A 23,483-nucleotide genomic window follows, 5' to 3' on the forward strand; every position below is an offset into this window, starting at 1 on the left:
TATCTTTTCTATCTTTTTGTCCTGACAAAATTTTTCTAGTGTTTTGTTTCCTTGTGTATGCAGGGTAATATTCGAACTAGAAGCAAAAAGATTTCTATCCTCTTCTTGAAGGCTTGGACGAAAGTAGAAGGAGGAGGAGAATTCGAACTTCAAGAGAATTATCCCCTTCTCCTGAGACACTCTTACAACCTTCACCACCAAGGTCTTACCATAGCACTGAAAATATGGCAGAGGAGAATAACGGTAGATGGACTCTTGCAGGTTACACTACTGTGGTTGGGCCTCAACATTTTAAAAATATAGCGAGGCCGAGGGTGAATGTTGCAAACATGGAGGTGAAACCGGCGTTGATACAGTTGGTGAAAAGCTATCAGTTTAATGGGCTATCACATGAAAGCCCGTATGAACATCTCACCAACTTCAATGAAATATGTAACACCGTGAAGATAAATGGAGTGTCGGATGAAGCAATCAAGCTTAGCTTGTTTCCTTTCTCATTGGGAGGCAATCCTAAGTTATGGTTAAATTCTTTTCCAGAAGGTAGTTTTACAGAATGGGAAGCTGTGGTTGCAAAGTTTTTGAACAAATACTTCCCACAATCTAAAGTCAACAAAGGGAAGCAAGAGATCTCTTCTTTCAGAAGAGGCATGGAGGAGACATTAGGTCAAGCATGGGACAGGTACAAAAGCTTATTGAGAAAGTCGCCCATGCATGGTTTTGAAGAAGCAGCAGTTCTACTTTTCCTTGGAGGTCTTGGTTCACAAACCAAGTTGATGTTAGATGCCTCAACTGGAGGTAATATTAAATGTAAAACTCCAGAGGAAGCAACAGAATTGATAGAGAACATGGCTGCTAATGACAATGAAATGCATAGTGAAAGAGGAGCTCCTATTCAACAAAAAGGGGTTCTACAATTGCAGTCAAATGATGCCTTGCTTGCTCAGAATAAGGTTATAACTCAATAGTTGGAGAATCTAACAAAGACACTTGCTCAATTGCCGAAGGAATTAAAAACTATTTCTCTAGTTCAACAACAAATGTGTGAACTATGTGGTGGTGAATGTGTTTTTCCAGTGGAGGCCCTAGAAGATGTAAATTTCATGAAAATCAATTTCCATACCGCCAAGGTAATTTCAACCAAGGGTGCAAACCTCACCCAAGCATAGGTCAAGTTCAGGAACAATCTGGACAAGCTGGGCAATCAGGACAATTTAATAGGCCACAACAACAACCATCATTATGGAAACAGATATCTACACTCACTGAAAAACATACAAAGTTGGAAGAAACTCCTCACCAGTTTATGCAGGTAACCATCTCCAATCATAACAGCACTCAAGCATCCATTAGAAATATGGAGATGCAAATCGGACAGTTAAATAAGAAGTTGGAAGAAAGGCCTGATAAGAGTTTTGGGGCTAATACTGAGGTTAACCTTAAAGAAGAGTGTAGAGTTTTAGTGAGTGTAGATGTTGAAAGAGTTGAGTTAGAGAGAAAAGAAGAAAAAGAAGAGAGAGTAGAGAAAAAAGAAAAGAGAGTAGAGAGAAAAGAAATAGAAGAGAAAGGAGAGATAAAAATTGAAGATATTCTAAATTACCTTAAACCCGATGTCTCGGTGAAGAAAGCCTAATCATAATCACTAGTTTACAATGTCTTGTCTCCCTAGCAATTACTCATGCATTACACAACACAGAAGCTTAAAGGCAACCAATCATCATACTCCTATGTCTAGGTTTATACTACTATTGGGAGAGATTTCCCAGATCTAGATTTCCCCGTATGTGTCCATATCGACAAAATCCATAATCATGACATCAAATGAGTTAAACAATGCATGCTTTGAGCAAAGAGGAAAAACCCTAACAATTAATGAAAGAAAGCATGTATCTTTAAAAGGATTCTTACATTCATGAGAGGGACACTACAAGAAAAAATCAAATTACATACAGCCAAAATCCGTATATAAGGCCCAAAATCCGTATATAACACTTGGTTACATACGACTTACACACGGACAAAAATCCGTATATAAAACTGTCGTAGCTACTTTATATACGGATATATCCGTATATAACTTATATACGGATATATCCGTATGTAAATTACATACGGAAAAATCCGTATATAAAATCCATATGTAAATTACATACGGAAAAATCCGTATATAAAATCCATATGTAAATTACATACGGATAAATCCGTATGTAAAATCCATATATAAATTACATACGGATAAATCCGTATATAAAATTCGTATGTAAATTACATACGGATAAATCCGTATACAACTATAATTTTATAAAAAAAAAATTAGATGATCTCACATCTACACCCAATAACTAATAGTTTCATATACTAATAAAAATAAAATAAAACTGCCAAATTGTAAAAAAATAATACCAAATATCTGCCAGTTTTTATTAAAACATGATGTTTGTTTAATCCATTATAAAAACGTGATGTTTGTTTAATCTATTATAGTATTATACCATTCATTCAGTGACAAAGATCATATTACACAAGTCTTTCACATTTAAAAGTCAAATATATTATAATATTACAAAATCATGACTGTGAATTAAATTTATAAAATGTATAATAGTCATAAATATATAGTACAATTCATAATATGGCAAATGTAATAGTAAATTAAAGTACTTATACAATTAGTTATCTGTGAAAAACTATCTAAGAATTGTTCCACCAGTGTTTGAAACACCACTAACTAGTCATTTATCATCAAGGCAATGACTCTAAACCCCAAATAGAGAGAATCTTCAATTCTTGTATTGTTGAGTACAAGATTTACCAAGTGTATAGAAAAGTCTTGATGATGTTAATGATGATGCATTTGATTGTAAAGGCCTTGTGGCAATGCCTGCCATTGTTGCAAAAATGTGAAGCCAAGTTCAAAAACTTTTGCTGAGGAACACTTCTCATTCTTTCCACCATGCTCTTCTCCTAAGAGTAACACATCATTTAACACTATTAGAAATGTTTACACTACTCATTAATAATAAAATTTTATCTAGTTATTGTACTTGGTAGACTTAGTAAGAGTTTTTAAACTTATAGGAAAAAAAATATAACTGTTAATCTTATCTATGCTTTGCTCATACCTTAAAAAAATTGTGTTTATCAGAACAACTAGAATTAATTATATATATTGATAGATATAGATTGAAAAACCTTGGCCCTGTTACAAAGCAGGTTTAACCACAAGCTTCATTAACACAAACTATTAACCATATAAGTAGTCTACCAACTTTGTTTAAAAGAAGATGATGTTGTGACAAAGAATTCAATGTACCAGTTAAACATTAATCAAATTACACAAGCAAGATTTGAGAATGTATACAAATTAGAGAAACATGCAAGCTTTTGTATCCATGCTCATAATATATTATCATAGGATAAAAAAAAGAAATAACTTACCAAAAGATTATGCACTAGGACAATCAAGGTACATAAATAGAAATAACACTTTTAAATGGAAATTAGTAAACATTTAATGAGGTTATGCACAGGGGTGGAGTTATTGAAGTCATTTTTGCCTATATGCCATGACTTGTAAATTTATTAAAAACAATAATAGATAAAAGTGGGAGCCATGGAATGCCTAGAAAAATGGAATGAGATGGGGATTGATAAAGTAAAACCGTTTGTAGAAAATATCTTGACAAGGAATCCTTTCACTTGTAAGGACACTAATTGACATTATCAAAGTATTAGCCAAGCATCCTTCCAAATGGTGAAATCAATTATTTGAAGCTGCATGCATGTTTCACATATTGATCGAGTTTTTTTATTTATACAAAACATTTCCACCGATTTCCTTAAAACAAAGTTATCATAATTAATCAAATTCAACACACACTTATCATTTAATTACGTGGGTATAATTTATAATGAGTTGGTAGAACGATTGAGTACTTTATGCTCACACAAACATATTTAAAAGGGGTTTTATAATCAAATTTCATCATAGCTAAAAATTAGCTAGATAAGTCACAATTATGTATAAATTAAAAAGTAATATAATAAAGTGATATCACTTAATTATTCTATCTTTTATTTTTTTATAAGTTTTTATAAGAAAACACTAACTTGTCTTCCTGACTTTTACTTATTAGCTCATGCATTTTCTCCACCACATGTACAGAGCAAGCCCATAGTTCAACTTCCTATTCAGTCCCTAGACCTATTTCTCCTCAATCAATACCATCTTTGCACCAAGACCAAGCTTTCCACGTGTCTGTTTCAACCCATGCAGGGAATGCAAATACTTTAATGCAAGCACCTAACATTGAACAAAAACTCATGTTCTAGACAATGTAAGTGAAAAAAAAAACCAAAGTTATATATCCACTGATTATCAATATAAAGAGTAATAAGTTATCAAACAATTATTTCTTACTAACAATGCTAGAAAATGAAAAATTATTACATTGAAGCATTAAGTGTGTGATTGGACAAAATTCAAGGCATGTTATTAATGGACTCATGCTCATGAGGAGCCAAGGTTTCTAGATCAGCTAGAAGTTGTTACTGTGTAAACAAGATCACTTCTCTAAGCCTTGATGCCTTTGACTTTCTTTCACCATCTTGTCATTTCCTGGGACTAACTACACGTCCAAAAACCTCATAATGGCAACCAGTTGAAAGTTGGGCATGTTGTTGACTAACACTTTTTATAGCAAGCTTGTGTTAGCAATAAATTCTAACAGCTTGTTGCAAGGACCATCAGAAAAATTCCTTTGTTTAGGGAAAATTATTGGATTAAAGGATGAGAAAATGCCGGTAAGGATTTTAATCCTAAAATTACCCAAGTTATCAAGAAAACTCTACAACTCCTTCAAACCTTAAGTAGAGAAGCTCCAGTGCACTCTAGACTGAGGGGCCACCAAGTTGCGAGGAGGTTGTTGTTGGAAGCAAATCACAACTGACAAATTGTCTCCACTCTTTCTCTTTGAAGCCTCATCAACCAAATCCTTACTGCACAAGCTTCGGTCATTATGGTCCTGGAGCCTATTGTTACTGAAAAGCATATTATTTTCGTGTCAACAAAAAGCACACGCAAAACCCAAATCCAAATTCGCAAAAAAGCAGAGGTCGAAGGAAAAAGGGAGAATGCTCACATCTTAGGCCGACTAGTGGAATCGACGAAGTTGCTGAGGTTGGAGTGCGCGTGAAGCTTAAGCGAGAGATGGGGCTCGTTGAGCATCGCCAGCATCCCACCTGCGGAACTCACCAAAGTTGTTTAGGGATTTATGGAACGAGCAGATAAGAGAGTTTGAATGGAGAACTTATAGACTGAACGAATAACACTCCCATGAGGCTAGGAACAATGGGAATAAAGAAGGGTTAGATAGATTAAACCTAGATAATGGGAACATACGAGAAAGGAAGAAATAAGGGTTAGATACATGAAAACCTAGGTTAGACACTACGCTAGTGAGCGGCGTCGCCGATGATGACCTTGGCCAGCCGGGAGAGGTGCGACAATGATGAGGGACCTAACGATAATGGAGGTGGCACCGAAGTTAACTTGGGAAGGTGCGGAAAGAAGGTTGCTGTTGTTGTTTTCGTGAAGAGAAGAGAAGAAACCCTACGAGGGTTTCATGCTTTGTGAGAATTTGGAAGAAGTGGAAAAAACGAAAATAAAGTTTTGTTTTTTATTTTTTTAATAATTAATTATAAATATCCGTATGTAATTTCGGAAGGTAATAGCTTTTGGAATTACATAAGGACTTTAATTTTTTACCTACTGATTCTATCCTTGGCTAAAATTCCCGCTCAAACGCGCCAATATTATATACAGATTTTATATACGGATATATCGGTGAATAAAACCCGTATGTAAAATCCGTATATAACTTGTTTTTCAAGATTCGTATGTAAAATCCGTATATAATACTTAAGTTATATACGGATTAAAATCCGTATGTAAATATCGGTCAGTAATGACCATTTTTCTTGTAGTGGGAACTTGGTGAACTCTAACCCCAACAACATATTCAACTCATATTGAACAACATTCGTTTATCATTGTGCTCTTTTCCTATTGATCAAACTGCATTCATATTTAATTTTCTGCCTTTTCATCTAAAACCAATGATCTCGTTTTCTTTAAGTCTTAATTAATCGAGTTATCACACGATTGTCTAGTGCCGAGAGTCCTTTGGGATACGATACTTGGTCTTACCATTTTATATTACTTGTGTGATTCGGTACACTTGCCGATTCATCAAACACACTTGTCAGTATGAGTTTTTGGTTGATAAAATCCTTCGCGCGTAGTGGCCGTTGGACGACAGATTGTAGGAGGCCAGACCCGTCATGGTGCTCCTTTATTGCCCACTCATGCGCAGGTCACGATTGAGGAAGTTAGAGACCCCCAGGCTCGAGTGCTAGTGCCTACATCTGAAATCCAATTCGTGGGGACGCCTTAGGCACATTTATAGCTAGGCCTAAGGCTATGATCATGCCATATTTTGGCCCACCAATGGTATTATATTCTTATTTTTATTATTTTAAATATTCAAGTTATAATTAAATGATTCTTGTAAATGTGACTTGTAGTTCTACCGTCATGAGAAACAACCAATGTCTCAACCTGTGAGTGAGGCTCATGAGGAAGCAGAAGACGATGATGATCATCTATCTATATTAACGAAGAGATTAGTCAAGTTGAAAAAAGGACAGATAGAACTGTTGTGGGAGTTAAGAACATTTGGCGTGCCTTGTTGTTAAGACTTCGACAAGTGTACCGAATCGTATCAAGTAATAAACATGGTAAGACCAAGTATCATTTCCCTAGAGACTCACGGCCTAAACAATTATGTGATTTCTTGATTAAATAAGACTTGAAGACAAACTCTTTTAGGTTTAGAATGCAAATACTAAAAAGTAAATATGCATGCAATTTGATCAATTGGACAAAAGTGCAAAGATGAACGGGTTTGATATTATGGAATCAATATGTTGTTCGGGTTAGATTTCACCTAGTTTACTCTCATGTATATACGAATTCTACTTCTTCATTAATGTCAATGGCACTATCTAAACTACTTAAAACCTGATTCATCGGCAAAGAAAGCCTATCCTTAATTATTAGTTCATACGATTCCTAGCATTCCTAATAATTAATTCTAAAGAACAGAAGCTTAAGACAACTAGAACTCATACCCCCATTCTTGAGCAATACTGCTTCTAGGAATAATTCTCCAAAACATGAATTGTAAGATTACTCATGCAAATCATACATCATGCTAAAGAATGAGTTCAACAAAGCAAACATTATGCGAAGAAGAATTATCCTAACAATTAGTGAAAGAAGCATATATAATCAAGAATCAATTCAATACCTGAGAGTTTACAAAGGTTACATCATTCCTCAACAACAAATAGAGTTTAGTTTACCATTGACATGGTGAAACTAGATGAACAATGGAAAAAGAATGAAAGATAAAACCCTAGAAATTGAAGATAGGAGCTTCCGCATCCAAATCCGCCTCTAAGGGATCAAAGAGTGTGTTTCTATGCCTATTCCGTCCAAAGATGTGAACCCTAGGACGTCCAAGTCCTTAAGTAGAACATAAAAATAACAGAAAACGGGTCCAAGCCCACAAGGCTGGCGCTCAGCGCCCCACTTAGGGCGCCCAGGCGGTGTGCGGGTCAGAACTGATGCTCAAGGTCAGCTCAGAAGGCAAGCAGGTGTGTTTCGACTCGAGGAAGTTGCGCTCAGCACCCCTGAAAAGGGCGCATAGGCACGAGCCGCTGTGCTGAGGGCTCCAGAAAAGGGTAGCCAAGCGTGAGACAGTGTACTCTGGCGCTGAGGGCCCCTAAAATGGCGCTCAGCGCTCTGCAATCCTCCTTTCTGATGCTTTTCCAATTCTTCTCGAGTTCCAGCTCCTTACTACTTCAACTTCTTTTCTAAATTATTTCAATTCCTGTTAAAAACAAGGAAATCTAGGCTTGTGGTTCGGAATACGGCGTCGAGGTAGTTGCGATACTTGATATGGATTAGTGACGTCGATCTAGGCCTGTGAAAGAGACCAGTGACGAGACAATGGTGGTCCTATGACGAGCAAAGGAGATTTCCTTCGCTCTTGCCCTATTGCATCTTCTACTCCTCCGATCGCCAACGATAGGGGTTCCTTTAAGAGAGTGAGATATGTGAGAGATATGTCAGAGATGAGATGAGAAAGGAAATAGTGAGATCAAAGAGAAGAGAAAGGAGGGATCCATGGGGCTGCAATTGATGGAATCCATGGATGTAAGGGTGGCAGTCATGAATGGCGTTTGTGGTCAAGGAAGGTGAGAGAGGGGATGACACCGACGACAATGGTGTTCTAGATGTTATCTTTGTGGTTGAGGTGGATTAGGGTTTCATTTAATGGAGATGGACAAGGGTATCATTTTGTGGATCAAGCCTCATAATAATATATTAATGAGAAGAAAAACACTATTTAAAATAAATGTGGGTGGCAAGGCGAGAGGATGAAAAGGAAAGTAAAAAGAGAGAAAATAAAAGTGAAATATTTATATTTATTGAAAAATGTATTTTATTTTAATATATAAAATATGATAATTTAAAAAATGACAATGTGACCGTTCTCCAATTGTCATATTATTTTACAAAAACGATGATTTTAAACAAACGTCATATTAAAATCGTCACAATATACATGATATTTTTAGCATCATTCAAAGTAATCTTAAATGTTTAATCACTCTTTTAATCTTATACACTAGTAAAAAATCGTAATTTTAACTCGCATATTACACCTTGGTTCTAACAAAACCGAAGCGTATAAAAACACGGTGGCAGTTTCGTAATATTTAGAGCACTATATGCCTCGGTTGTCACGTAACCGAGGTCTAAAGAAAATATTGTCTCGGTTATCAAGGTGAACCGAAGCATAAACCCCACAAATATTATATTAATTAAGTCTTTTTTCTGGAGGTGGCAAAGATACTACCTCGGTTGATAGAAAGACCGAGACATAAGAGCCTTTACGGCCTCGGGGCAAGCGGGACTGAGGCATAAAAGCCTTTCTTATATGCAAAAGGAGGTAACTTTCCCCCAAATTCATCTGAGAAAACCTAGTGAGACTGCCTTCTTTCTTGCGTGTGCAGCCTCGTCCCCGACCACTCCACCGGCGACATCCTCTGCTCCAAGTGCGGCCTCGTCCTCGAGTCCCACTCCATGGACGAGATCTCTGACGGGCGACAACGACCCCAACCGTCCTCGAGTGTAGATCCTCTCACGACGATGACGGTCACGACACCCACACAGCCAACACAACCGCGAGATCGGTGGTTTCCGGCGAGAGAGAAACGATGGTGGACGCGGCGACGGCGAGGACACGGCGCCAGCGAGAATTCCTCGATCTCCCTCACCATCTCTGTTTTCTGCGATTTCATCTCTGTTTTCTGCGATTTCAGTTTGGTTGCTGCAATTTGAGTTTGGTTTCTGTGATTTTTGAGTTTCTAGGTTCTGTGTGCAGGTTGGGGTGGAGAAGATTGAATCATGGAGGCACGATTTGGGTTCTGGGTTGCTGTTACGGTGGTTCTGGGTTGCTGTTTTGGGTAGCGCGTTGTTGTTCTGGGTTGCTGTTTTGGGTCATGGGTTGCTCTTCATCTTTCTGGGTTACTGTTAAGGAAACTCTCTACATTTTTGTGAATCTCCGATCACCAAATCACCAAATCCTCCTGAACTGTGTTACCTAAAATTAAAAAAAAATTTTAAAAAAAGTGTTACGGCCTCGGTTACAAAAAAATTCGAGACATAATCTTATCACTTTGATCTCAGTTCATAAACGAGGCATGAAATCTACTCCTTTTTACCTCGTCTGATTATGCACCGGTTCTCCAACCGGTGCCTATAACCAATTATAACCGGTGTTATTTCCACTTCTTGCACTAATGATACTAATGAATTTTATTTTTACTTTTTAATTTTTAACTATTGTGTTTAATTTGATATTAGTGATTTTAGTTTTTTCCTTGAAAAAATAAATTAAAATTAAATAAAATATAAAATTATACTAAAATTTAGTTATTTTTTAATTTAACTTATTTTTTATAGAATGTTATTAAGAAAATAAATTAAATAGTATTTATAATTTTATATATTAGCTTCTCATTAATTAGTCATTTTTAAAATTTATTAAAATCAAATCAATAATATTCTTGTAATTCAATGTAATTTTGTTTTTCTTATCACACTATTTATAAACTTGTTAGTGTTTTTCCTCTGTTTACATGCTGTAAGAGGAAGTAGAGGATTTAGTTAGGAGGATATTTCTAAATTTTTGTCCGTAGAGACAACTCTTATTATAAAGGTGAGTATTCTCTTTTTATTTAGGTTTAATCATTCACGAAGTCCATATTTTCGCATGGAATCTCAATTTAGTCCCGTTGTTTATGGAAATCTCAATTGGGTCCCAAATTTATGAAAATTGCAACAATTGAATCCTTTCCGTTAAATTGTCTCCAACGGCGTTAGTGTGTGTTTGACGTGGCACGCTGTAGTCAGTTTCTTAACTGATGTGGCTGACTGAGGTCAGTTGACGTCGATAATTCAATTTTGGACGACCCCAAAAGCAGAGCAATAAAACCTAAGCCTTGCCATCTTCATTGTCAACACTAATCATAGCAGAGATAAGAGATGAAGGGAGACGATGTCGCCGACACCTACTCCATTTGCAAGCCTGGTGGTGGCCATGGGTGGCGACTAGGGGCGCCAACGGAGGCGTTGATAGAACCTCTGGTGGTGGCTTGTTCCAAGGTGGAAGGCACAACGACATGCCCCAAGTCGGAGGGAAGACATATCTCACAGAAAAAGAAGAGGGGAGCAGCACCACCAGCTCTAGGAAGCGCCATTGGCCCTAGGCAATGCCGGCGGCAAGCTCGACAGTGGCGACCACGCGATGGTGGTGGAAAGAGCTCGACGGAGAGCGAGGACCCTGACTTGGTGGCAGGTTCGAGAGCCGATTTTGACCTCCATGACGGAGGGTTTGGTGTAGGGGGCAATGAGGTCCTGGAGGAGAAGCTGGGTGTGGGGGCTGGAGCCGTCGGAGGCAGGGACGACGACGGTGCCATGGAAGGCCAGGAAGAAGGGGCGGATGGAGGGTGGGATGGCGAGCGAGGAGTAGAAGGAGAGCTCGGCGGAGCCCCTGTCGTGTTCCTGCAGTGGCGTGTAGAACTTTCCAAAATCGTCCACCAGTGGACCCAGAACGTCGTTCTTTGCCATGTGACCCGCCACGTGGTGCTCCGGCACCTTTAGCATTTTCACAATTCCGAAACGGAGAAGAGAGGTATGAGGAAGAAAACACCCACCACAATACAACAAATCAACAAAACCCATTATACTGTCTGGGGAAGTAGAAAAAGGTTGGAGGAGGAGAAGTAGAAACATTGATCAGTTCGGTCTGCTTGGGGAAGAAAACAAAATTGGATTGATGTGTGGAGGGGTCTGTGTTTAAATTGAGCAAGACGTGAGAGAAGTACTGGGAATAGGTTTGGCTTTCGGAGAGAAAAAGAAATTTAATTAGAAAGAAGGAGAGTTAGAGAGAGGTGCAGGGTCGTAAGTGTATTAGAATGCTAAAATTCTTTGTTGAGAAGAGAAATAGGAAATGATTATTTAGTATTGGGTGGGTCCCATGTGTAAAATAAAGTAATTTAGGTTTTAGAAGGGTAGGGTACTAGGTTGTAGTAGAAAAATGTTGGAATAATAATATCCACGTGCTTGAGCTGCCCCTACTTCAGTCAGCCACGTCAGTTAAGAAACTGACTACAGTGTGCCACGTCAAACACACACTAACGCCGTTGGAGACAATTTAACGGAAAGGATTCAATTGTTGCAATTTTCATAAATTTGAAATCCAATTGACATTTCCATAAATAACGAGACTAAATTGAGATTCCACGTAAAAATAGGAACTTCGTGAATGATTAGAACTTTTATTTATACAAGTTACTCTTTTTACTGGTAAAGGAATCTTGTAGTACTCACTAAAATGTCATTTTTTAAACAAACTATTATAGAAAGGAAATAAATATACGACAGAAAAAGTCATCTTCGAAAGAAAAATACATCCTTATAAGATTAAAAATTAAATATATAATAAAAAAGAGTCCATTGAAAAGAAAAATAACACCCTAAACATACACAAAATAGAATGTTAAAAAATACACATGATCTGTTCACTGTTGTTTTCTATATGGAGAAGCCACAAATTGGCGTGCTACACCTATGCAAGTTCCCCATAACCATCAAATTAAGTAAACGAAAACTTGTAAACTCAGGTTTTTCCCTGTATCTAGTTGTTAAAACCCTAATTACATTTCCCCTCCCGCCTTTCTAATGCTCTTGCTTTTCCTTTCATTCACTATTTCCATCACTTTGTGCTTTTCTCAGCACTGTTACCTTCTCTTCCGCTCTTTCAAACATATTAGAGAGAGTTTGAAAGAGAAGGTGAGAGGTGATACGTTTAATTCTCTGTTGACAAAATACTAATAACTAATATTAATATTTTCTGCTAAAGAAAAGAAAATTCTTTTTCTCTTGCCTTCAAGATGAATTTCAACCAAACCATCTTCTCTTCGGCCACGCTGCTGGTCAGCATCCCTCTCTCACGACGTGAGATCTACAACGTGTGCATGGATCAGCCCATGAAGATTATCTCCGATGGCATTTGGAACCACCCCAATGGTTCATCGCCCGCACAATCTGCATACACCATGCTTCAGATTCAAATGGTTATAATCTTTGCCATCACTCAAGCCTTTCATTTCATTCTCAAGCAATTTGGGTTCCCCTATTTCGTTTCACAAGTCATGGTGTGTCCCTTTTCTCTGCTCATCATCATCGTTTTCCTTTTCTTTTTTCAGTCCATCGTTCGGTTAAAAGTTGAATCTAAACAACATGTGTTAAAGCATTAGGGTTTTCATGTTTTTTCAGGCTGGTTTTCTGCTAGGGCCAACAATTCCGACAGGACCATTCGAAAAGTACAAGAAGATGTTGTTCCCTTTTGGGAGTGCTGATATCCTGAACACGGTGTCATCGTTAGGGTTCTCATTCTTCCTCTTCATAACCTCAGTGCAAATGGACCTGAGCTTGATCACGAAAACGGGGAAGAAAGCATGGGTCATGGCACTTTCCTCCTACTTCGTCTCCATAGCTATTGGGTTTTCCGTCATGAACTTGTTGTCTTCCCAGCTGGAACAAATAAATGATGATTATGACAGTTTCTCGAGCTTGCCAATGGTCATAGTAACTCAGGGCGGCGTTTCCTTCGCCGTCGTCTCCACCTTGCTCAACGACCTCGGAATTCTCAACTCCGAACTCGGTCGCCTTGCCCTCTCCACAGCTTTCGTCAATGACCTAACTGGTAAGATGGAATCTTTTCTCCATCATGAGTCAAACTTCTTTATAAAATAATATTTTAATAAAACACAGTTTTATAATTTTTACATACCTTTTTTATTGCCCCTTAACGTTTATATTTGTAAAACTATTGTATTATTAAGGATTATATTACGTATATTTTTTATTCATTTAATACCTTTTGTAAGAAAAACAAAATGTACGACAAAATTATAAAGTTGGTTGAATTAAATAACTATATAAATTGGATTAAATTTAAATTTCAAATGTAAAGTAATGGGATGGATACGGTGACTATGATCACTTATTGATTTTTGTGTTTTTGAGTTTTTCCATGGTTGTGATTTTCATTTTTGTACGATAATCAGGTGGAATCGCAGCAGGGTTCGGCGCAGACTATGTGAAAAGCGTGCAGTTGGGATTTCCTATTCTAGTCACAAACGTGGTGGCGTTTTTTGTTTACCTAATCTGCATTCCACTGATTGGGCGACCGGCGATGAAGTGGATTGTGAAGAACACCCCAGAAGGGAAACCCGTGAGCAAGATATATATCTATTCCATCATTGTGTCGTTTCTGGGATTAGGGTTCTTCGCTGGGTATTTCAACCAACCTTTCTTAGTAGGGGCTATAATTTTAGGCCTTGCAGTCCCTGAAGGTCCACCGTTGGGGTCAGAATTGGTTTCCCAACTTGAGTTGTTTTGCAGTTGGTTCCTCACCTCAATTTTTGTCACATGTTGCACCATGAAGGTGGATCTCAAAGCCTGTGTACCTTTATCCTTTTTTGTGGTCGTGTTCTTCTTCATTCTATTAGCCCAATTGATTAAGATACTATTGTGCATGGGAATTTGCCGCTACTGTAAAATGCCCTACTCTGATGGTTTCTGCCTTGCTCTCATTTTGAGCAGCAAAGGTGTTGTGGATGTCTGCTCCTATGTCCTCATGTTCGATTCAATGGTACGTGATTAACTCTTGAGTTACTCATTCATACATATTATAATAATAGATGTCAAAATAATACCATGGTTATTTGTTAAAAAACTGGTTTTGATTCTTCAACCATTCCAGGCACAAAACAAACAAGTAATAGGGGTTTTGATCGTGTCGGTGTTGGTTCTGGGAACAACTTCGAAGATTGGTGTGAAAGCACTGTATGACCCTTCAAGGAAATACGCAGGGTATCAAAAAAGGAACATCATGAGCTTGAAGCAAAATCATGAGCTTAGGATTGTTGCATGCATCCAAAAGACATACCAAGTGATTCACATGAAAAACGTGCTCCAGCTGTGTTCTCCTTGTCCAGAGAACACACTGGTGGCAGATATTCTGCATCTGATGGAGCTGGTTGGAAGGTCCACTCCCATTTTCATTGCACACAGACTTCAGCAAAAGGTGGGGTCCTCCTACAACTACTCCGGGGAACTCATCGTGACCTTTGACCTTTTTGAACGTGACTATGCGGGTTGTGCCACCGCCAACACCTACACTGCCATATCCCCAATGGCACTGATGCATGAAGATGTGTGTCACCTTGCTCTGGACAAAAACGCAGCCATTATAATCCTTCCATTTCATCTGAAATGGGGAGGGGATGGTTCGATTGAGTTAGAGGACAACAACATAAGGTCATTTAACTCAAGGGTTTTGGAAAGGGCACCTTGCTCCATTGGGATTCTTGTGAGCCGTGGCCCTGCTGGGTTCAGCGCAGCAAATTACAAAGTGGCCATGGTTTTCTTGGGAGGAGCAGATGACAGAGAGGCCTTGTGCTTGGCTAAGAGGTTCACCAAAAACCTTGGCAACAGGTTGTTTGTGTATAGGTTGGTTGCATACGATCGTGATATGTCGAATTGGGAAGACATGATTGATGATGAGGAGTTGCGGGAGGTGCGTGGAGCCTATGGAAAACTTGAAAATGTTACATACGAAGAGCACACCATAGAAGATGCATCTCAGACAACGGTTTTCATCAAAGACATAGCCAACAAATTTGATTTTATCATGGTTGGAAGACGCTACGGAATGAGATCTTCTCAAACCTATGGGTTGGAAAATTGGACTGAATATTCGGAGTTGGGAGTCATCGGAGATTTGCTTGCTTCACCTGATATGGAGACTAGGGCTTCTGTTTTGGTTGTCCAACAACAGTCAACGGCTGTGTCATGATTACACACATTAGTCCTCAAGTTTTGACTTCTCACAAAATTTTCCAATTTTGTATTGGCCAAGTGTTACACTTGCTTTCAAGAGTAGTTCTTTACTATAAAGGAAATAACAGAAGAGAGAAAAGAGATTTCATATAGCAAAGAAAAAGAAACACACTATATATCATCAGTGTAAGCAGATATATATATATATAAATATAGAATAGAGATGGGTATGCATAACATGCTGTAATTAATCTACGTAATATTTGCTATATGTCACAGGATCCCAATTTTCTTAAACTGAAGATAAATATTTTCTAAATAATTGCATAGAATCGGTTTCTTTAAAAACAAAAGGCCGATTATTGTTAAAGTGCCATTAAGTGGATACGTAAAAAGGTAGAAATGTATTTGTTTTTAAGCAAATTAAAAAAAAAATTCTTATAAAAGTAAGTATGAACCATTTCACCTATCTGATTTTAATCTGGTTCTTGTCAATGCATTTATTCTAGAGTCATAATGAAAATACTAAGCCTAAATATAAGAGGATGGGAGAGGTCAGTAAAGTCAAAGTACTTAAAAGAAATCATAAATAAAGAAGAGGTAAGAATAATATGCTTACAATAAACTGAAACAGAAATAATTAGTATTGAAAAGTGTCAGGCAATACGGGATGGTACAGAGATTGAGTGGATAGAAAATGAAGCAGTGAATGGGGGCAGGAGGGATCCTAACAATGTGGTGTAGAGACCAATTAAGTGTGAAAGCTATATTAGGAATCAAGATATTTTAGCAGTGTATGTGGTAAATGGGGTAAGAGAAACGTGGCTACTGTAGTCATGAACATCTACTCACCTTGTAAGTTGAATAGAAAAAGGACTTGTGGAAAGAAATTCTAGATATAAAACATTGATTAAATTTAAGTTGTGGTGTATAATGAGAGAGTTTAAGTCGGTTTAGGAAACCAGAGGAAAGAAGTCTGAGTGTAGGAGGGTCCAGTAGTAGGGAGATCTTTGAATTCAATAGTTTATAGATTAGTTACGTCAATGACATACTTGTGGTTGGATGAAAATATACATGCTATAGTCCAAATGGAACTTCTAAAAGTCGTCTTGATAGAATACTAGTTTCAAACGAGAGGTTAGAGCAATGGCCGGGTAGTAAGCAATGCATTTTGGATAGGATGATATATGATTATTGTGCATTATTACTTAATAGTATAGTGTAATGCAACTTCTAGAAGATGTAGAAGCTCCTAAGATAAAAGAATTATAAAAGAATTGAAATGTCATACAAATTCTAGAATATTATAGAAAATTTTAAGATAGGAAAAAAAAATCAAGAACATTCTACATAAATAAAAATCTAGAACATTCCACATAAGTTGTGGCTAGCATATTCTAGAATAATCTATGGGTCTATAAATATCCATATACTCTATCATTTGATACAAGATAACATCTAGCACAACTAAAGACAACTACAATACTTCTTCTAACTACTGCTTCCACATTCCATTATCTCCACATTTTCTCTACATTCCACTATCTCTACATTTCCTCTACTCCATCAACTATTTCTTTCACAATCTCAAAATACTAACAGTGGTACTAGAGTTACATTTGGTCATTTACTGTGCGTAGATAAAATTTTCAACTACCTCAAACAAACTATAACTCCTTTTATACTACTTCCAAAATATTTTATCAACTCATGGCTTCTACCAATCAACACCATCCTGCCTATTTTTATAGGAGAAAATTATTATTTTTAGAGTGTAAAAAATGAAGACATTTTTTCGCTCTCAAGATTTATGAGACATCATAGAGGAGGGATTCACTATTCTAGAAGACACCTCTACTCTTAGTACAACTCAAAAGAAGGAGTCGAAGGAGAACAAGGAAAAGGATTCAAGGGCTTTATTTGCTCTTCAACAAGCAGTTGATGACACAATTTTTCCAAGGATAATTACTGCCACAAGTGCAAAGCAATCTTAGAACATAATGCAAGAGGAATTTCTAGGAAGTGATGAGGTACACAATGTTAAACTTCCATTAGTACAAAAACAGTGTATAACGTCACGCGTTCAACGTCCACTCAAAGAACAATTAATATTAACAATGACTAGTGGCAGTATTGTAAATAAATTCAACCGGTAGATGTCGTGTAGATGTAACATTCAATGTCTCACTAGTACAAAAATCACGTATAACATCATGCGTTCAACGTCCCATAGCAGAACAACCAACGTTAAAAAAGACCGGTGACATTGTTGTAAATAAATTTATTCACACCACGTCGATTGGATCTCCTCACCATTGTCTTTAAGGAAATAACGTCAAATAATACACAAAGTTGACGTTAAACAATGACCTTAGTAATCACATAGCGTCAGCTAAGAAAAAAGTTGACGTTGAATACAAAATAAATTAGTGATTTACTAAATATGACGTCAACCGTAACAAACATAGGACGTTGTATATTACAGGCAACAATTATTTTTTTATTTAACTTTTTAAATAAACCTAGAAAACTTCACATTAATCGGGGCTTCGACGTTTTATTGACCAGCTAGAAGCCAAAGGGTCAATTCGTTTTTATTATATTTTTCTTATTTCTTTTAAACCAACCACGAAACGTTGAATTCTTTGTGGGCTTCGACTTTTTATTTGATAGTAGTTATTCTTTTTATTTTTTCTTCTAAACCAACCCCTAAAACGTCCAATTACTAGGGGCTTCGACGATTTATTACAAAGGGTCACTCCATTACACGTCGTATTCCTTTGGGCCTTCGACGTTTTATTGACCAGTCAGAAGCCAAAGGGTCATTCCCTTTTTTATTACTTTTCCTTTTTTTCATTTACACCAACCACAAAACGTCGAACTCTTTAAAACTCCGACATGATTGGCATTGGAGTAGTTAAGCACATTAATTCTGGCACCCAACAGTTATTCTTTTTTTTTTCTATAAATATATAGTTTCGCTCCATTTATAAAATTTCTCGTAAGAACTCCTTCAAGGTTTCTTTGTGTTCACTTTTTTTTGTGTGTTTCTATTAGCTCCTTCAAGGTGACAAGAACGAGTCATTGCTTTGTGGTTTGATTCTTTGTCATGTTGAAAAGCTTGAAGGAGTGATAGAAACACAAAGAAGAGGTTGATACATTTGGATTTCGTACCCTTTTAAAAGGCTACAACTTCCATTCACCAAAATCCTTCTATATTTTAACTATCTCGTGGATCTTTTCGTTGTTAGATTTTCATTTTTTTCCTATGTTTAATGTTATTATGCTTTTCTTTTGTTTTTGTTTCCATTTATGAACATACGTTCTGTAAAAATGGATTTCTTTTAGAAATGCTTCGGGGAGTTTTACGTCGAACCCTTGTAGAACTCGACGCCCCACTGTATATTAACGACGAACTGCTTCCTAATTTGACGTTTTATTATGCGCATGGCTCTGTTACACGTCGTATTCTTCTAAGGCTTCGAAGTTTTATTGACCAGTTAGAAGCCAAAGTGTCAATCTCTTTTTTATTATTTTTCCTTTTTTCTTTTAAACCAACCACAAAACGTCGAACTCTTTTGGAGACGTTATTTGCATTGTAGTAGCTAGGAGCAATAATTTTGGCTCCTAGTAGTTATTCTTTTTTTTTCTATAAATATAGTTTCGGAGCCTTCGATAACCTCTAGACCTCCATTTCTAAAATTTCTCATAAGAACTCCTTCCAGTTTTCTTTGTGTTAACATTTTTTTGTGTTCCTATAAGCTCCTTCACGGTGAGAAAAACGAGTCATTTCTTTGTGGTTTGATTCTTTATCATGTTGAAAAGCTTGAAGGAGTGATAGAAACACAAAGAAGAGGTTTATACATTTGGATTTCACACCCTTTCAAAACGCTACAACTTCCATTCATAAAATTTCTCGTAACAATCTGTTAACTTTTTTCTTTGTTTTTCTATTATCTCCTTCAAGGTCACAAAAACGAGTCATTTCTTTGTGGTTTGATTCTTTGTTATGTTGAAAAGCTTGAAGGAGTGATAGAAATCCAAAGAAAAAGGTTGAGAGATTTGGATTTTGCACCCTTTCAAAATGCTACAACCTCCATTCACCAAAATCCTTCAACATTTTAACTATCCCGTGGATCTTTTCGTGGTTAGATTTTCATTTTTTTTTCCTATGTTTAGTGTTATTATGTATTTCTTTTGTTTTTGCTTTTGTTTATGAACATACGTTCTGTAAAAATGGATTTCTTTTAGAAATCCTTCAAGGAGTTTTACGTCAAATACTTATAGCACTTGACGTCTCATTGTATATACGATTCGAATACTAAGTTTCTTGAAGTTCTTTTCTACAAAATCAGTGGATCTAATTTCTGGTAGAAAACAACTCTAGGAAAACTTAATAAATGAATCCTTAAAAAATGATCAAACTATGCAATGGTATATTTGGATGATTCTTGTTTTAAGTTTGCTCAAGTTGTTTTTCGTAATGAATTTGATTGCTTTGAAATATGATTGTAAAAAAACAACAAATCATCCAAATAATTTTAACGTGTTTATGAGAGAAATAGTCAATTAACATGTTTATGGTACCGCTTCCTAATTTGATGTGAATCTCTTCGTTTGTAACAAAATCATTTATGATGAGCAACAAATTGCCTTTTCCCATATACGTCTAGTGGTGTCTGTTGGATGAATCGACAAGTGTACCGAATCGCACAAGTAATATAAATTGGTAAGACCAAGTATCGTATCTGTTTAACCCTCGACAAGTGGAACTGAATCGTATCAAGTAATAAAACTGGTAAGACCAAGTATCGTTCTCCCAAAGGACTCACGGCCTAGACAATTATGTGATTGGTTGATTATCTAAGACTTGTGACCAAAATATTGTAGGTTTAAATGCAAAATACTAAAAACTAAATATGAATGCATGAATTGATCAATGAGCAAGAAGAAACAAAACACGTGGTATGAAACACTACAGGAAAAACGATTATTACTGGCGGAGTATTACCGAAGGCCTTGTGGCCTTCGGTAAATGTAGTTTATCGAAGGCTTTTCCGAAGGCTTGTGTAGTATGACTTTACCGAAGGCTAATGGCCGTCTGTAATGGACAGGAGTGATTATCGAAGGCAAACGATCGTCGGTAAGTGAATGATGTATATGAAATTAGAAAGTGAGATATTTCCGAAGCCCTCATTTCGCGAAAACTCCTTCTTCCCCAATTTTCACATTCTCTACCCTAACTCCCTCGACGAACTAATTTTTTGGCTTGTGCAGACTACTTCCTACTCTAACCACAATTGGGATACGCTTCTTCCCCACTCCTCCATTATAGGTGAAGTCTCCAATTCTCCCATCTCATTTTATTTTCCTGTTACTGTTTTCGATTACGCGTCAGTGGTGGAACCTCTTTTCATTGTAGCGTTTTCCAGTGTTCTGAGCTGAGGAAGGTGGTGGTTGATTGAGTTGAAGGCTACCATTGTCGAGGGAGGATATTCGACGAGGGGACGTAGACGAGGCGGCGTAAGCAGGGGAGTGTCGCTGCGTGACAAGGTCTTCCACTACCGCTGTAGAGGCTATTGAAGGGGCTACCGTCGAGGTAAGTTGTCATTTTGATTGATGAACTATAAAAGCTAAGAAGAATTCGTTCTGGCTTTAGTTCAATGTATGCTCTGAATTAGTTTGTGCAATATGATTTGTTATAGAAAATATTGTTCAAAGTTGTCATTTTGATTGCTAATGCATTTTGTAGAAATAGTCATTTTAAAACTAAAGCAAGCTAATATCACTTGATTATGAAAGCTGATAACAAATAGCCATTATCAACTTTCTTCAAATATAATTTTAATGTATCTTACATTTGAATTGGTACTGGTTTTGTATAATAGGTCTGTCGTGGCTACAGGGTTACTGTTCTTTTGTCTTATTTTAATCACTTTTGAATATGAGTAGGCATTGAGAGCTTTACTTTATGGGCTAATAGTTACATATTTTGAATACAAATGCCGGTGTGCACACACTATGAGAGATACAGAGAGGTGAAAATGATAACAATGTGAGATACTGAAATAATATTATGTGATAGAAAGGTTACATAAGAAAAGATGATAATGTGATATTGATAACTTAATAAATGTGTCATAAAGAAAGATATAAAAGATAAACATGAAGTTATTATACTGTTAAAATGTGTACGTATCATTGTTGATATTTTAATATAGGTTGAATATATATATATATATATATATATATATATATATATATATATATATATATATATGTATATATATATATATATATACATATATATATATATATATATATATATATATATATATATATATACACACACACACATACCTGTAATCTAGTGGTGTCTTCACAGTCTTTGTCATCAAGGCAATACTCAAGCATTACCCAATCAGTTCTGATTCCTTGAGGAGCTCTGCCTCTATAGTACACATTCCTATCTTTTCCAATGGACTTCCAGTACCCTGTAGGAGGCATATGTTAGCAAAATGATGAAGATGAAGTTTTGATGATATCTAAATCAAGTCAAGAACAACCAAGACTCATGAAGAATGATTTTTGAAGACTTGTAACTTTTGTAATAACTGTATGAACATAGGAAATTAGTGGTTTTATGTATGCATTCAAAAGTGATGTAAAAATGAACCAAAAGCAAAAATTGTGCAATGCTAATCGATTAACAAGGGTGGTTAATCGATTAGCGTTAATCGATTAGCAAAGTACAAAAATCGATTGTTCCAGAGACGAATGGAGAAGCACAGCAATGCATGCTAATCGATTAACAAGGGTATCTAATCGATTAGCGTTAATCAATTAGCAGAGGCTGTTAATCGATTAACAAAGTGACCGTTTGAAAAACTAGCCGTTTTTAGAGCCGTTGGACTATTCGTTGGTGAGTTAATCGATTAACCACTTAAGTTAATCGATTAACACAGTCAAAAAGGCTTAAAACGAAAAATGGAAGAGCCTTTGGATGAGTCTATAAATAGACTCTCATTTCCTCTCAAGAACACCTAGAGAAACTCTTCCCTTGTGCTCAAATACTCAGAAACTCTTGAGAATTGTGTGCTCTTGCTCAGCTAAGGAAACTCTGTCTGTAGAGTTGGTGAAATACTGCTACGGTGATAGAGGAATAGCTGGTTCATCCTTGGTGTGTCTAAGGAAGTGTTCGGAAGAGGAAGTCATCCTTCGTGAAGTATTCGGAGAAAGTGTTTCATCCTTTGTGAAGATTCAAAGGAGGTGTTGTCTCATCTCTTGTGGCATCAAGAGAGGTGTTTTCTAAACTTTTACAAATTGTATCTTTGTGATTGTAGTTTGTAATTGTTTTGTGATTAGTAAATTGTTTATCTTGTTTCGAGATAAGCAACTGGACGTAGGATTGGTAAGATCCGAACCAGGATAAAATCATTTGTGCAAATTTCTCTCAACCTTACTCTATTTAATTGTTATCATTAATTGCTAAGTAAGTTTAATTGAGTAGAAATTTTTAAGGCACACGTTTTTAGTAAGAACCAATTCACCCCCCTCTTGGTTTGTTGTTCCACACTAACCCATCCGCTACAGCCGCTTTGACAGCATATATATATATATATATATATATATATATATATATATATATATATATATATATATATATATATATATATATATATATACTGACTTAAATTCTAAAGGTGTTATATTCCTGTCAAGGTCAATGTATAGAGCTATAGAAGGTAAGTCTGACCTACATGGACACTGATATCTCTGTCCTATACCTAATACCCATAACCTTATAAGTAAAGTTGCACTCAATATAGTGCATTCAAACTTCATTTCACTCACAAGCTTATTTTTACTCTTAGTTAATTAAAATGTAGATCAATGAAAATAACGATGAAAGAGACAACCATATCATATTTGTAAGTTAAAA

General features: G+C 36.5%; 1 protein-coding gene across 1 annotated transcript; it reads left to right on the plus strand.

Moving 5' to 3' along the window:
• The first annotated feature begins 12,585 nt into the window (after positions 1-12,585).
• LOC108344115 (cation/H(+) antiporter 4) lies at positions 12,586-15,557 on the plus strand. The gene is made up of 4 exons (XM_017582582.1): positions 12,586-12,849; positions 12,971-13,400; positions 13,765-14,351; positions 14,463-15,557. Exons 1-4 carry the CDS (start codon positions 12,586-12,588, stop codon positions 15,555-15,557), a joined length of 2,376 nt encoding a protein of 791 aa, XP_017438071.1.
• The last annotated feature ends 7,926 nt before the right edge of the window (positions 15,558-23,483 follow it).

Source organism: Vigna angularis, chromosome 6 (assembly GCF_016808095.1).
Source record: "Vigna angularis cultivar LongXiaoDou No.4 chromosome 6, ASM1680809v1, whole genome shotgun sequence".
NCBI lineage: Eukaryota > Viridiplantae > Streptophyta > Magnoliopsida > Fabales > Fabaceae > Vigna > Vigna angularis.